The sequence below is a fragment of the Phyllostomus hastatus genome, unplaced genomic scaffold, assembly GCF_019186645.2.
Source record: "Phyllostomus hastatus isolate PE091 unplaced genomic scaffold, TTU_PhHast_1.1 phas_contig_17, whole genome shotgun sequence".
In the NCBI taxonomy this organism is placed as follows: domain Eukaryota; kingdom Metazoa; phylum Chordata; class Mammalia; order Chiroptera; family Phyllostomidae; genus Phyllostomus; species Phyllostomus hastatus.
In genome coordinates, this window is record NW_025333664.1 from 591,284 (window position 1) to 605,163 (window position 13,880).

At 67.4% G+C, this 13,880-nt stretch overlaps 1 protein-coding gene across 1 annotated transcript; it reads left to right on the top strand.

Annotated features, from left to right (window-relative positions):
- The first annotated feature begins 3,562 nt into the window (after positions 1 to 3,562).
- Positions 3,563 to 13,486, top strand: NKAIN4 (sodium/potassium transporting ATPase interacting 4). The gene is made up of 6 exons (XM_045833114.1): positions 3,563 to 4,201; positions 8,762 to 8,899; positions 9,776 to 9,856; positions 10,593 to 10,787; positions 12,105 to 12,165; positions 13,263 to 13,486. The coding sequence occupies exons 1-6, from the start codon at positions 3,563 to 3,565 to the stop codon at positions 13,349 to 13,351; spliced, it is 1,203 nt and encodes a 400-aa protein (XP_045689070.1). The 3' UTR covers positions 13,352 to 13,486.
- Positions 13,487 to 13,880: the final 394 nt, after the last annotated feature.

Here is a 13,880-nt window from a genome sequence, read left to right on the forward strand (position 1 = left end):
GTGGTTGTCTCTCATGTGGCCCCCCACTGGAAACCTGGCCTGCAACCCAGGCATGTGCCCTGGCTGGGAATAGAACTGGCGACCCTTTGATTCTCTGCCCGCACTCAATTGAGCCACACCAGCCAGGGCTCACGCAGCAGGGACTTAAAACCATGTTTTTAAGACCCATGTGTTTTAAGACCCATCCACCTGACTGTGTGTATCTCTTCTAGGTGTTGCCTGTAAGTGGAATCGTGCAAGATGTGACCTTTGGGGGGTGACTTCCGCTGAGCATTGTGTTTCTTCCTCTGTGTTGTCCGTGAATCAGGCCCCCCCACTCCTTTCTGTGCTGAACAGTGTTCCCTTCGACGGATATGCCACACCGTCCATTCACATGTGGGCACCGGAATCGCTCTAAGCTGTAACGATGCCAAATAAAGCTGAGAGTCACGCGCAGGTCTCTTTGTGGGCACAGGTTTTATTTCTCTTGCCGGATGACTTAGGAGTAAAATCCTTGGGTGCTGGAGTTGGTGTAAGTTGAACTTTATAAAAAGGGGGCAGTCTTCTGATGTGGTCGTACCGTGTATACTTCCCCCGGCGACCTGGGAGTTCTAGTTGCTCCACATCTTTGCCAACACTTGGTGTTGTCGGTCTCTTCATTGCAGCCGTTCCGGTGGGTACAAAGTGGTATCTCATTGCAGTTTAATTTGCCTTTCCCTGCATCACTGGTCAAGCAGAGCTGGGTGCTTGCCTTAACTGGCATTTCCAGGCTGCGCTGTGCCCAGCTGGGCACAAGCACCTCCCCCCCACCAAGCAGGGCTGCCCATAGGAGGAGTCGCCGGCTCCTCCAGTAAGAAGCCGGTGGCATTAAAAGAACTGGGGAGGGCTGCAGCGATGTGGACGAGACACCGGTGGGGTCTACGCAGGTGGTAGCGTGAGGCTGTAGATTTCAGATCCTGTGGTTGGGCCTGTGTGGGCTCTGCGGGTTCAGAGAGTGACAGGCAGGTGCTGGATCAGTCACCATGGGCTTCCTGGAGGAGGTGGGCCAGGAGGAGGAGCCACTGAAGAGAAAGGGAGGGAAAGGGAAGGTATCTCTGGAGAGAGGTCTGAGGCCACGTGCACCCCAGAGCCAGGCTCAAGTCCCCATGGCTGGAGGGGTGGCCCTACCCAGGACGGGCCAAGCCTGTCGCTTCACGGCCTCTGCCTCTCCCTGCGATCCCAGGGACGGTCACGGTGACGAGGACAGTGTCCTGGAGAAGGTGAGACGCTCGCCGACGAGGGCACTGTGGGTGATGGAGCACAGAGTGGGGGCAGGGCGCCCGGCAGTGGTGGCAGCCCACACGCCTTTCTTCCTCTGTCCGAAACGTGCAGGCGGTGCCTCTTGGACGCCAGCCCCCGCCGGTTTTTGGTCACAGCACTGTGACGGTCGCTGCGGCCCCTCCCCGGGGCTCTCAGGGTCCTCCACGTGGGTCCAACTGAAGGGAGTGCAAGGACGGCGACACCGACGCCTTGGAATCAACGGCTGCGCAGAGCTGGGGCTCAGGCATGGGGGGGGGGCATGGAAGGCGGGGAGCGGGAGGGGAGCCCCCACATGCCAGGCAGCAGCTCAGGTCTGTGGAGTTGCTGTGGGGCCTGGGGAAAATCTCTGTTTCGTCCCCGACTCGGTTTCCCCATCTGGGAAAGGAGGTCTCCGATCCCCCTTCCCGGCCAGGGGCCCACACTCCGAGCGCCTGCCGGCAGCCAGGCCCCGGCCTGATTAAAGACGCACCGTTTAAACTGAGCAGCAGCCCTGCGTGCTGAGACGAACCCCTGTCCAGCTGAAGACACTGAGGCCATAGCCGTCCCCAGAGCGAGAGGAGGGTGTGTGGAGCGGAGCCTCTGATCGGGACACCGGGGGCCGGGCTCAGGGCAGGACCGCAGCGGTTTCGTCCCAAACACATGCAGGTCACGGAGAGCCTGGCCACGGGGCTGTGAGCACTGGCTGTCAGTGGGCCCCTGGCCTGGTCAGCTGGGTGGGGGGGTCGGCTGGCTCTGGCAGGGGTGGCAGAGCCCAAGGAAACAGCTGGGGCCACACGGGGCCAGACCTGCCCAGACCGGTTTTCCCAAAGGTGTCATGCTCCCCCCACGCCCAGCGCCTTGCCTGGCGGGCACGTTTCCTGCCAGTCTTCTTGGCAAAACCTCCCTCTCCGGGGTGCCCGTGCGGACCCCAGTGTCTGTGACGGGCCCCCGCTGCAGCCCGGGGTTCCGTGGTCCGCACTGCCACCTCGCCTCCCCGGGGCTGTGCTGTGTGCGCAGCGGCTCCTGCACCCGAGTGTGTCCTGGCGTAGAGCTCTGGAAGGGGGCGTCCTGGGTCATTTCGGACCAGTGTGGTCAAATGGCTCCTCACTCGCAGAGCTGCGCCTGCGGCCTCTCGCTGGCCGGGCATCACCCAGCCGGCCGTCTTGCCAGAGGCCAGAGGTCGTCCTCGCCGGCCTTGTTTTCATTTCCTGGGGGGAGGGGGGCAAGCACACGTGTCCTGTGCAGGACGGCCTGCACCGCTCCTGAGGACCAGCTTCTGCTGACCGCCTTCCGCCCCAGGCCCTCCCCGAAACAGCCGTCTCCTCACCTGGAGAGAGAAGCCTGGGGCTGGTTCGGGTCTGCCTGGCCGGGCGCCCGCTTCTGGCCTCGGCCTGCTGGGCCTCGGCCCCACCTGACCCCCAGCCGCTAGCTACCTCTGCCTGGTGCTCGGGAAGAGCTGGGGCCAGGGCGGAAGGCAACAGAAGGAATGTCGGGGCACGTGGCCTCGCTGCTTCCAGAGGCTGCGTGTCCCAGAGACGTGCAACTGCCCCCGAAACTCTCCACTGTCATTCTGCCCCCGGCACAGCCGGGACACACCCAGGACGGGCAGCTGTGCTGGATGGCACTTGTCCCACCGGCTGAGGAGTCAGGACTAAGAGCTGTTGAGACTGGGCTGGCGTCTCAGATTGCCAGCCCGGACGGCTCCGACCCTGGGGCTGTGGCCGGAAGGACCCACGGCCCTGGGCCACCAGAGCCAAGAGCAACAGCCCACGCTGACGGCAAGCACCGCCCTTGCCCCTCCCCCGGTGCCGACCTTCCCGCCCCCCAGCCAGGTGTCCCTCCGTCCAGGTCCCCCTCCCCTCTGGGGCCTGACCAGGACCATCTCCTGCCTCCCAGCACGAGGTTCCCGCACCCCCTTGAGGACGGGCGTGACCACAGCTCACCCCCCCCCCCCCGCCCGCCCGCGGGTTCTGCTAACCCAGCCTCCCAGCAAAGCTTCCACACCCAACCCAGCCTGCCTCCCTTGGCCATCTGCCCCACAGAGCTTGGACCCCCTCCACCCCTTGGTCCCGCTGAGTGGGCCCCCCCCACACACAGGGCCCCAGCCCCCAGGCTGCCTGCAAGCCCAGTCCCCCCGCCGCCCAGCCGCACTCGGAGCAGAGCTGGAAGGCCGATCCCCTGCAACCCCTGGGCCCCTGGGGCGGCCCCTCCCATTCCTGAGCCCTCACCCCCAGGAGGGGGACCTCTGAGCCCCTGGCTCAGGTCCAGGGCACGGTGGGGTCGGGAAGCCTGGGCCCCCGCTAGGATGGAGGGTGATTGGGAGGGCGGGGCACACCGAGACTGGGGAGGAGCCCTCAGGAGGGTTCCTGGCGGAGGGGCGTCGCTGGTTATCCTGGGAGACGGGCTTGAAGCAGCCGCGCGTCTGCGCTCCAGCCGCCAGAGGAGCCGCGCCATCTCCCCTTTAAGAAGGGGTCCCGGCCCCCCTCCCCAGCTGGCGCAAAGACCCCGGAGGCTACAAGTTGGGGGCGAGGAGAGAGAGACCAGGCGCAGCTGTTACTCGAGGGGGCGGAGCTGGGCCGAGACCAGGGCTGCAGGAAGGGGCCGGGCCGGGACAGGCCAGCGGCGGGGAGGGCGTCCCTGGGAACCGCTGCGGGGTGGGACCCGGGCGGCGGCGGTGGCGAGTCTGAATCGGGGTTGGGGGTCGCCCCGAGGTGCGGCCAAAGATTGCGGGAGGCCTCGGATAGCGGGCCCGGGAGGGGCCCGGGACTGTGGGGGCTCAGGCAGGGGCGGGGGCGGGGCTCGGAGAGCCGCGGGCCACGGCGCCGGGCTTCCAGCGCTCTGGCGCGGAGTCCGGACGGTGGAGACGGCGCCTGCGGGCCGCGCCGGCCCCGTGGGCTGCTGTTCTGGCCGCTGCACGCCCATCTTCCTCCGCACTTTCCAGCTGGTGAGTGGCGACCCCTCCTCGGGCCCCGCAGCCCCTGCGCACAGGGGGAAACGGGTGCGGTCACCGCCCCCAGCCCCGCCGCCGCGTCCGCGCCGGCCTGTGGGGCTCCGGGTTAGCGACGGCTCGGACCCGCGGGCTTCTGCGGCCCAAGTTCTCCGCTGCTCCGGGGCGCGGCGAGGGGCTTGGGAAGCCAGCGCCTTGTGCGCGACCTCTTCGGCCCCTTCGTCCCACCCGGTGCGCCCCGCTGTGTGTGCGCGCGGGGCGGGGGAGGGGGCAGCCGCGGGATCCCGGCGCGGACAGGTGCGGGGGTGCAGAGGGAAGGGGCCGGTGCAAGACCAAAGCCTTCGGGCGGGGCGCCTGGACCCCGCTCTCGCCCGAGCCCCGGGCTGGGGACTCAACGCGCCCGGTGCGCGAGGCGGTGCGCTCGGGGTGGGCGGCGGGAGGGAACGCCGCTGCGCGCACGGTCCACGCGTGTCCTAAGGCGTGTGTGGCTCCGAGGAGGTGCCCGGCTGAGCAAGTGTTCCCTTCCGGAAGCCAGTGGCGGGCCCCAGTGAGGGGCCGAGTTCCGTTCCCGAGGCCTGGCAGCCCGTTGGGTGGGGGGCGCTTGTGAGTTTGGGAGTGCGAGCCGATCCCGGCCCAACCCGGGCGCCTCCCAGGGTGGAGGCGGCGGCCCCTCGCTGCTCCAGGAGGGGAGCCGGGTGGACGCGGAGCGGACAGGGCGTTGGAGCCGGTGCCCGGGGCTGCACTTAGATGTCGTTTGTGTCCGAGATTAGCTGGGACCCCTGGATGCAGCTTTGTGGAGAGCTTGACCCTGGGTCAGCCAAGTTTCCAGTCTGCCCTTGCAGATCCGGGTGCCGGGGCGGGCCTCTCCCAGAGCTGGGAGTCGCCGAGGCCGCGCCGGGCATGCTGTCGCTCGGATGGGCACAGCTCGGCAGTTTCGGGGGACTAGACGGTCCCCCGCACCCAGCGCTGTGCAGGGCTGGTGTCCTGTCCTTGGCCTGGGGCAGGGCGTGCTGGCCCAGCCGGCGCGGAGCTGAGAGGCACCGTCCAGCCTGCATGTCCCGCCTGGAGGAGGCTGCCTGCCTGTGGGGCGCTCAGGGCTGCGGGACCCTGAAGGAGCGGAGTCAGAGGATGGGGGAGGGGTGCAGGGGGAGCCCGGGGGGGGTGGGGGACCTGCCCACAGGGCTGGAGCTCATGAGGCCGGGAGAGAGCCCGGCCCTGCAGAAGGCTTTGAAGCCCAGGACCGTCCTGCGGGCAGTGGGGCCCTTGCCAGCCCCGGGGACAGGAGTGGTGCCCCTCTATGCCTTTCCACGGGAAGCTCTGTGGTGGGGGGTGGGGTGGGGCAGGAACCCCTCTGGAGGGCCCCAGGGTGGGGTCAGGAAGCCGGGATGGGGAAGGGAGAACGGGGTAGCGGGGGAAGGGCAGCCCGGAGCCGGGCCACTGACCAGAGGGCAGGAAGCAGCGCGGGTTTGGGCAGCTGTGACTTGATTGCCTGCAGGGGTGGAATGTGGCCTGCGGGCCGTAGAAACAGGCACTGGGGGCGGGTGTGACCTCGGGCTGGGAGGGGTCGGGACGGGCCATGCTGCCTGTTTAACTCCTGCAGTGGACAGTGGGCAGTGGGCAGAGGGGCGTCCCTGCAGGCCCTTGAAAACTCAGGTGCAGCTTCGGAGGACAGAAGTATCTTGGCGTGAGGGCGGCAGGGTCTCCCTGGACTGGGGGGCCCCGGGCAGACTCCTAGTCTCAGCCAGGCGGGCCCAAGGGCCCAGCGCTGGGTCCCCATGAGGCCAGCTGGAATGCAGCGCGGGCCTGTGAGGAGCCTTTTGTCCCTGGCCGGTGGGGAGGGCGTGGCGGAGGAGGAGCCCAAGGCAGCTCTGGCCGCTGTGTGTGGGGTAGGGGTCAGCGGCGGAGGCCGAGGGGGCGGTCCTGTGGCTTTTCTCCTCTTGCTAGTCTTGACAAGCGTGAGAGTCTCCTGGTTACCCGGCGGCCGGACAAAGGCCGGGAGAGCACGCCTCCCCAGAGCCCCCTCCCGGAAGAATGCCGTGAACCCCGCCACTCTGAGCTGGTGGGGCGGTGGGGCGGTGGGGCGGTGGGGCCGCTTCCCAGGCTGCGGCCCACCGCGGTGACGAGAGGGCGGCGAGGCCCAGCAAGGGGCTGGGCAGCGGGCAGTGCTCGTCCCCCCCCACCTCCCTTGCTCGCAATGTGGCCTTCCGGCGTCTGGGCTTAGAAACGAAAAGACAAAAAAGACTTCTGTCCCTGCCCTCCGGCCTCTGCCTGCTGGCCACCCTGCCCGGCTGCGGGGTCCCTTCCGGGAGAGGCCCTGGGACTGCCCCCCAGACCCGAGCGCCATCAGCAGGACACGCACGATTCCCGTCCAGTCCAGGCCACGGGTCCACTGTGTGCCGGGCACTGGGTGTGAGGGGCGAAGGTCGAGCAGAGCTCAGACAGCCGGGAGTGACCTCGGCCCATCCCCCACCCCGGCGATCCTCCAAGACTGTGGGCTTCACTCGGGCCTCTCGGGAGGGGACCGGCCAGCACCTCCCGGCCTCCGTCACCCAGACTCGGGGGCCCTCGTCCGGAGCCCCCATGGCAGGCCTGGGGTGGGGCAGGCTGTGGCCTGAGGGAACGGGGCTGGGGGCGGAGGGGCGTGTGTGCCTGGGGGGCACGTCCCCTGGGAGTTTTCTCAGGCTCTGCGTGTGGTCCTGCTCTGGCTCCCCACCCCCAGCTGGCTCCTAGGGCTGCCCCCAGCCCCCACAAAGGACATGCTTGGAATGTCCCCCTGGAAATAGCCACCACCCCCGCCTCGGGGCCATCCAGAGGGACTGGACTGTGCCCAGGACATGCCCGCAGTGGCCATTTCTGGGCTGGTCAGGGTCCCCTGAGGGGTCCAGGACACAGGCCGGAGCAGTGGGTCACGGCTGGGATGGAGAGGGGCCAAGTGCTCGGCCGGGGTCGGGCGTCTTTGGCCCCGTGACCCCCGGCAGACCCATGAAGGCTCGCCCTGCTGGCTCTGTCCCCAGTCACGGTGCTGCTTGCAGAGCCTCCCCTCCCCTCCTCCCCCACCCCCCATCCCAGAGCCACACCCACAGCCCACTCGGCCAAAGGCCCTCAGAGTCAGGGACAGGCCTCTGCTGCTCCCCCGGGGCCGAGGGCGGCCAGGGTGCACAGGGGGCCGCAGCAGAACCGTGACGTGCAGCGGCAGGCCCTGCCGGGGTGCCATCCCTTCTCGGTTGCCGTCCTCCCAGGATCCAGCCGGTGCCCCCCGACCCCACCCCCCCCCCCGCCAGATGCGGAGGGTTCAGCTGCCCTTCCTCCCAGTGTCTCCTCAACACCAGCACACGTGTGGGCCTGGCTGGCAGGCATGATGAGTGGATGAACGAACGAACAAATGAATGAGTGAGTGAACGAGTGAATGAGTGAGTGAACGAGTGAATGAACGAACGGATGAGTGAATGAACGAACGGATGAGTGAATGAACGAACGGATGAGTGTATGGATGGATGAGTGTATGGATGAATGAGTGTATGGATGGATGAGTGTATGGATGAATGAACAAATGAATGAATGAGTGAATGAATGAACAAACGAATGAGCGAACAAACAATGAATGAATGAGTGGACGAATGAATGAACAAACGAGTGGATGAATGAACGAGTGAATGAATGAATGGATGAGTGAATGAACAGACGAACGAGTGAATGAATGAATGGGTGAATGAATGAACAAATGAATGAATGAGCGAATGGATGAGTGAATGAATGAGCGAATGGATGAGTGAATGAACAGATGCATGAATGAATGAATGGATGAATGAATGAGTGGAGGAATGAATGAGTGAACGGAGGAATGAATGAGTGAACAGAGGAATGAATGAGTGAATGAATGAATGAGCGAATGCATGAGTGAATGAACGAACGAACTAGTGAATGAGTGGGTGGGTGAATGAATGAGTGGGTGAATGAATGAATGAGTGGATGGATGAGTGAATGAGTGAACAAGGAGTGAATGAGTGAATGAATGAACAAACGAATGAGTGAACGAACGAGTGAACGAATGAATGAATGAGTGCTCTGGGGAGTCCTGACCCAGCCCCCAGCCTGTCGGTTTCCCTGCGTGTAGGACATGCCCCTGTCCGCCGTGCCTGCGGGGCTGCTGGCCATGGAGCTGGAGGGCGGGACCGGCCTCCCAGTGGAGAAGCTGCCTTACCCAACCCCCACCCCCCACCCCGCTCACTGTCCCCGAAGCACAAGAACCCAGGAACTGCGGAGTGGCTGAAGAGACCCCCGGCTCTCAGCCCCCAGGTCCCGTCCCCCCAACCCCGTGAGTCAGGGCAGCCCTGGGTGGAGCTCCCATTCCCCAGATGCAGAAACTAAAGGGGGGTGGGGGGGCCTTTCCAGAGAGAAGGGTTACCCCGGGAAGCGTTTTCGAGCTAAGCCGGGGGCTCACAGAGGGGGCTCTGTTGGGAGAGCCGGGCCCACTGCCTGTGCTGGAGTGGGGGGATGGGGGGGGCAGCTGGGGCCTCCCTGGCGTCCAAGGCCCCTCACGCGGCCGCCCTGCCCCAGGTCACCGCCCTGGAGCGGCAGGTGTTTGACCTCCTGGGCCACCAGTGGGCACCCGTCCTGGCCACCTCCGTCCATGTCGTCCTGGTCCTCCTGGGGCTCTCGGGCGCCGTCCAGTATCAGCCGCGCTGCATCGTGGTGGTGAGTCCACCATGCTCTGGTCCCCCTGCCCAAGGGGCTTGGCTGGACGACCCCCACGGGGGCTGTCCAGTGGCCTACTGTCCGGGAAGCCAGCAGGACACCCGGAAAGGCCAGGGCTTGAGCCGAGCACCTTTTTCCCAGACCCCCCATGGGCTGCCGTTCTAACCCAGCCACCGAGGCACAGAGCAGGGGGGCGGGGGGCCGCACCCCGAGTGCCCCAGCCCAGGCCCCTGCACTCGCCCTCCGGCCCCAAACCAGCTCCGCCCTGGTCAGCGCAGCCGTCCCAAGCGCAGGCCGAGACCACGGGTCTGCAGGCCGGGGCGTGCGGCAGGCCTTCCCGCAGGGGGCCCGGGCAGGCGTTCCAGCCCGTGGGCCACCGCTGCGGCCCCGGCCCAGAGGCCGCCCTGAGCACAGTGGACGGGGCGGCGTGGCTGAGCCCCGGGTCAGACTGTACAGCCGCCGTGGGTGCCGGCCCGGCCTCACCTGTGCAGGCAGCTGCCCAGAGCATTCTTTTGGGGGTGGGGGGCTTGGGGGCCTTTGCAGTTCAGGCTGCTCAGGCCCTTGGCTGCCGCAGTCCACCTCGAGAAGCCACTGGCATTTCTGGGCCAGGACACAGAGCAAGGGAGGGGCCCGGCACAGCTGGCTCTTCCCAGTGGTGCCCCTCCCCCCGGGGGAGCAGGCACCCTGTGGCCACGGGAAGGCTCTGTGGCAGGGACGCGGGAGCAGAGTCCCTGCCCCCAAAGAAGCTTCGAAGACTCTCCTCCAAGGGCAAAAACACGGTGGGCCCCTCCCCTTGAAGAGCTAGGTTCCCCCCACCCCTCCCTCCGAGTCCGAGTCCAAGTCCATTCGTCTATCCCCCCTCCCCATTCTCCCCAGTATGCTGTGTGGGCGGCCGTCTGGGTCACCTGGAATGTTTTCATTACCTGTTTCTACCTGGAGGTGCGGGGCCTCTCCAAGGTGAGTCAAGTCAGAGACACGTGCAAACGGAGAGGACACTGCGGGAGTTAGTCATCTGTCCCCCCCCCCGACACACAGAGGCGGGTGGGGGCTGCTCAGGGCCCTGCCCCGGCCCCTGGGACAGGCCTGGCCCCCCGCACTGACTCGGTGGAGGTCTGAGGGGAGACAAGTGGTCCTATGGGTGGAGCGGGGGGCTGTGGACATTGGTGGACTCGTGACCTCCAGCTGGGGAAAGATGCACCAGGGAAGGCTTCCTGGAGGAGGGGGCCTCAGGACCGGGGCAGCTCCCGAAAGGGGCGCCAGGGCTGGGGGCCGGGAGTGCAGAGACTAGCCCTGGCGGAGGCGTGCGGGTTGGAGCACCACCTCGCGTGGCCCGGCCTGGGCCTGACGGAGCTCTGTCTGTCCTCCGGGCCGCTCCGCCCCCTCGAACCCTGGGGAAGCCATGGGCCCCTCCCTTTGGGTGGGGCGGGGCTGCGTCCGGCCCCAAGGAGCACCCTTGGCGAACAGACCCCGTCTGGGCAGCCACTTCGGGCACTGGGCACGCAGCGCTCGGTGGCATCCTCGCAGGAAGCCCCGAGAGAGGTCGTGAGAGCCAGGAGCGGGGCGGGGTTCCAGTCCAGGTGCCAGGCGGGGAGCAGCTGGGCCGGCTCCTGTGCCCGTGAGCCCGCGGCTGGAGCCCAGGGTGGAGGCTGGTGGTGCGGCTGGCGCTAACCTGGCCCCACCCCCTCGCCCCCAGGACCGTGAGCTCCTGACCTTCGACCTCTCCAGACACCGCTCCTGGTGGCGGGAGCATGGCCCTGGCGGTCAGCAGGAGGGGCCTGCGGCAGGCTTGGGCCCCCCCGGCGGCCAGGCCCTGGGGCCGGGCGTCGGCTGCGCCCTGGAGCACGGCTACGTGGGGGCTCTGCGCAGCACCCTGCAGACACTGGAGGCGGTGAGTGTGGAGTGGGGACTCGTCAGCTGGGGGCACACCGGGGACGGCACGCCAGGCCTCCCTTGCCAGGGCAGGATGCCCTTCCTTGCCCCCACCCCTGCCCGAGGGGTGAAGGACTCACCCTGTCCTCACCTGTGGGGCCTGAGCATCCTGCGCTGAGAAAGGGGCTCAGGGCCAGCTGTGCCCCCAGGGGCAGTACGAGGAGGAACCAGGAGGGAACTGTGGGGCTGGGCACTGGGGCCTCCTGCTGTCTGTCCCCTCCCAGCTCTGGGGGCAGTGTGGGCGGGGGAGGAACCCCGAGAGCTCCACCCCGGCCAGCCAAGGGTCCCGTTTCCTGGCCACTGGGTCCTGGGGCCTGGAGGGGGAGGTAGAGACCCAGCCCAGCCGCCCCTGGTGGCTGCTTTCTGCTCCTGGGCGCTGAGCTGCTGAGGGAGGGACTGCAGGCCGTGAAGAAGAATGCGGGTCCCGAGCAGCGTGAGTTCAGTGGGGGGAGCGTCACCCCACAAAGCGGAAGGTCACTGGTTCCCCGGCGGGGCGTGTACAAGAGGCAACCGATGGCCATTTCTCTCTTTCTCTCCCTCCCTTCCCCTCTCTCTAAACATAAATGAATGACACCTTTCCAAAAGTACAGGCCTTTCTGTTAAATTTGAGTTTCAGAGGAACAACAGGCAAGTGTGCGTGTGAGTGTGCTCCAGTCCGTGTGTGGGACACACTCACTGAAAACCAAAAGCAGACACACCAGAAACCCCTGTTCCGTCCGTATCTGCCGTCAGACCTGACGGGGGCGCTCTGCACCTTCCCGGCAGCCCCAGCCGAGAGAAGTGCCGTCCTGTGGGGGGCGGGGGCCGCCGGGGGCCCTGCGGAGCTCAGGGGTGCATCTGTGGCCTCGCGCACACGGCCTGCCCTTGCTGTTTGCTTTGGGCGGGGCCCAGGAGAAGCGGGCCCCGGGGTGGCCCCCTGCCGTCCTGCCAGGAAGGAATTCAAACCAGCCAGAGGGGCCAGGGCGCTGCTGCTGCCGCTGCTGCTGCTGTGGGGTCCAGGGCTGCAGGTCCTGCAGGCGGCCTCGGGACAGCTTTGGGGAGGGGCTGGGGCGGGAGCCCAGAGACTGGACCCGCAGGGGCTGGGGACCTGAGCCCGAGGAAGAACAACATGCGTTTTCAGAACCACGGCCAGCTGCCGGCCCGGCTCCTTCCCGTGCGGAAGGCACCCCCGCCCCCCGCCGGCCCCCGCAGTCTGGCAGGCAGGCCCCTGGCCCGAGGCGATGCTCCCGCGTACCGCCCGCACCCTCACCCCGGCCCCTCTCTCCGCGTCCCTCAGCTGGTGGGCTTCGTCGCCGCCCGCCACGTGGTCAGCGTTCTCACCGAGGAGGACGACCGCTGTGAGTGCGCGGCCGGCGGGCTCTGGCCGCTGGGGGGGCAGGGAGGACCGCAGAGGGCTGGCCGCGGCGGCGGTGTCTCCTGCCCCCCTCTCCCGCGTGGGCCCCACGCCCAGTGGAGGGGGGGTGCCTGCCTGAGCGAGGAGGGGGGTCATCCAGCCACCTGAGAGGAGGTGAGGGGAAGTCCCAGGTTGTGGGCACCGGGGGTCAGCTCACCCCGTCACCCCGAGACCTGCAGGTGCAGGCGCTCCTGTGCCCCACACGACCCCACCGCTGCTGCAGGTGGGGCTGAGCCCTCAGACCCGGGGGGGACGGGCCACTCTACCTGCTGGCAGCTGAGAACAGGGTCCTGCTGGCCGGGAGTCTCCCAGGCCCCTGGGACTGGCCTGGACCCCCTGGGCAGCGTTTCCCCTGTGCCCCCAGAGTGGCCCCCTTCCGCTCTCCTCTGATTCGCAGCAGCATCGACACTCCCAGCCCCCCGCAGGCCCCAGCCACCCGGGCTCTGACAGGCTCTCGTGGGAGAACCCTGCAGAGAAGGGCAAAGCTGGGGTTGGTGGCGGAGGCTGGGCACCCCAGGGGGCCCTGCTTCCGTGGGCAGGCCCTTTCCTGGGGTCGGGGTCAGAACTCAGAGCCTCTGTCCCCGGAGTCGGGGGCCGTGGGGTGGGCGGCCCACCCGTCCACCCGACCAGCTCCCAACAGCTCTCTGCGCGAGCACCCAGCCAGGCCCAGGCTGCCGCCGGCAGGGGGGTAAAAGGCTTCCCTGCAGGTCACCTTTGAACGCACTGGGGCGGGAGCCAGCCCCGTGGCTCGGAACTGGGGTGGTTGTGCCCAGAAAGCCCCTGCCCCCCGCTCGATGGCACGGTGGCAGGTCCCCAACCCCTGGAGTCCAAGGCCCCAGGGCCCCCGGGCCACGTTCCAGGCTGGTTGGCCAGTGCCCAGGGAGACGTTTCGCCCCCAGAGTCCTGTGCTCCGCCTCCGGGCGGGCGGCCCTCCCCAGGGCCCCGCCCACCGCCTCCCGCCGTCCCTGCGCTGGGCGTGTCCTGCCTCCCGCCCTCCTCGTTGCCCGGGTTTCGCTGCCTGTGGGTCTCCATTTCTTTCAGGTGACTTCATTGGTGGCCTCGACCCGTGTCCTCTCCACCCTGCCACTGAAAAGCCCTCCGGCCTCTGGTTCAAGCAGGCACACCTGTAAGCATGGCCGGCGCAGCCCGCCCCTGCGGGGTCTGGCCCTTGGGGTCGGCACAGCCGGCATCCCCCTGCCTGTCCGTCTGTCCGTCCGTCCTCCATCCGTCCCGCACTGTTCTGAGGCCGACTGCGTGCATCTCCAGGCCAGGGGTGCAGAGGGTCTGGCCTTGGTCCCCCACCCCCTCGGTCCACGCCCCTCGGAGTCTGTGGGCGTTTGGGACTCCGCTGGCTCAGTGTCGGGGGCCAGGGCGCTGAGAGACCCCCAGCAGGTGGGCAGTGTGTCAGCTCGGCAGAAGTTTGGGGTGTTGGTTTTCTGCTTTTGGAGGAACAGGCTTCTTCCCTGGTGAAGGGCGGGGTTTCTGGGGGGGCCCCTGCCGCCCCCTCTCTGAAGCGGCCTTTGCCACTGGCCCTGCCCCCTGGGTCATCCTGAAATCGGGGGTCAGACTTGGTGGCTGGTGGTCCTGTGCTCGGGCAAGACGCCCTTTCTCTGTCCCACCCACGCCCTCAGAGACGAACCTGCCCTTTAGGGCCACACC

Excerpts from the sequence above, each read along its gene's own strand:
- NKAIN4 (XM_045833114.1), top strand. The coding sequence starts at position 3,563 with ATGGAGGGTGATTGGGAGGGCGGGGCACACCGAGACTGGGGAGGAGCC. Across the intron at positions 8,900-9,775 it reads AGCCGCGCTGCATCGTGGTG|TATGCTGTGTGGGCGGCCGT; the intron begins GTGAGTCCACCA and ends CATTCTCCCCAG. Across the intron at positions 9,857-10,592 it reads AGGTGCGGGGCCTCTCCAAG|GACCGTGAGCTCCTGACCTT; the intron begins GTGAGTCAAGTC and ends CCTCGCCCCCAG.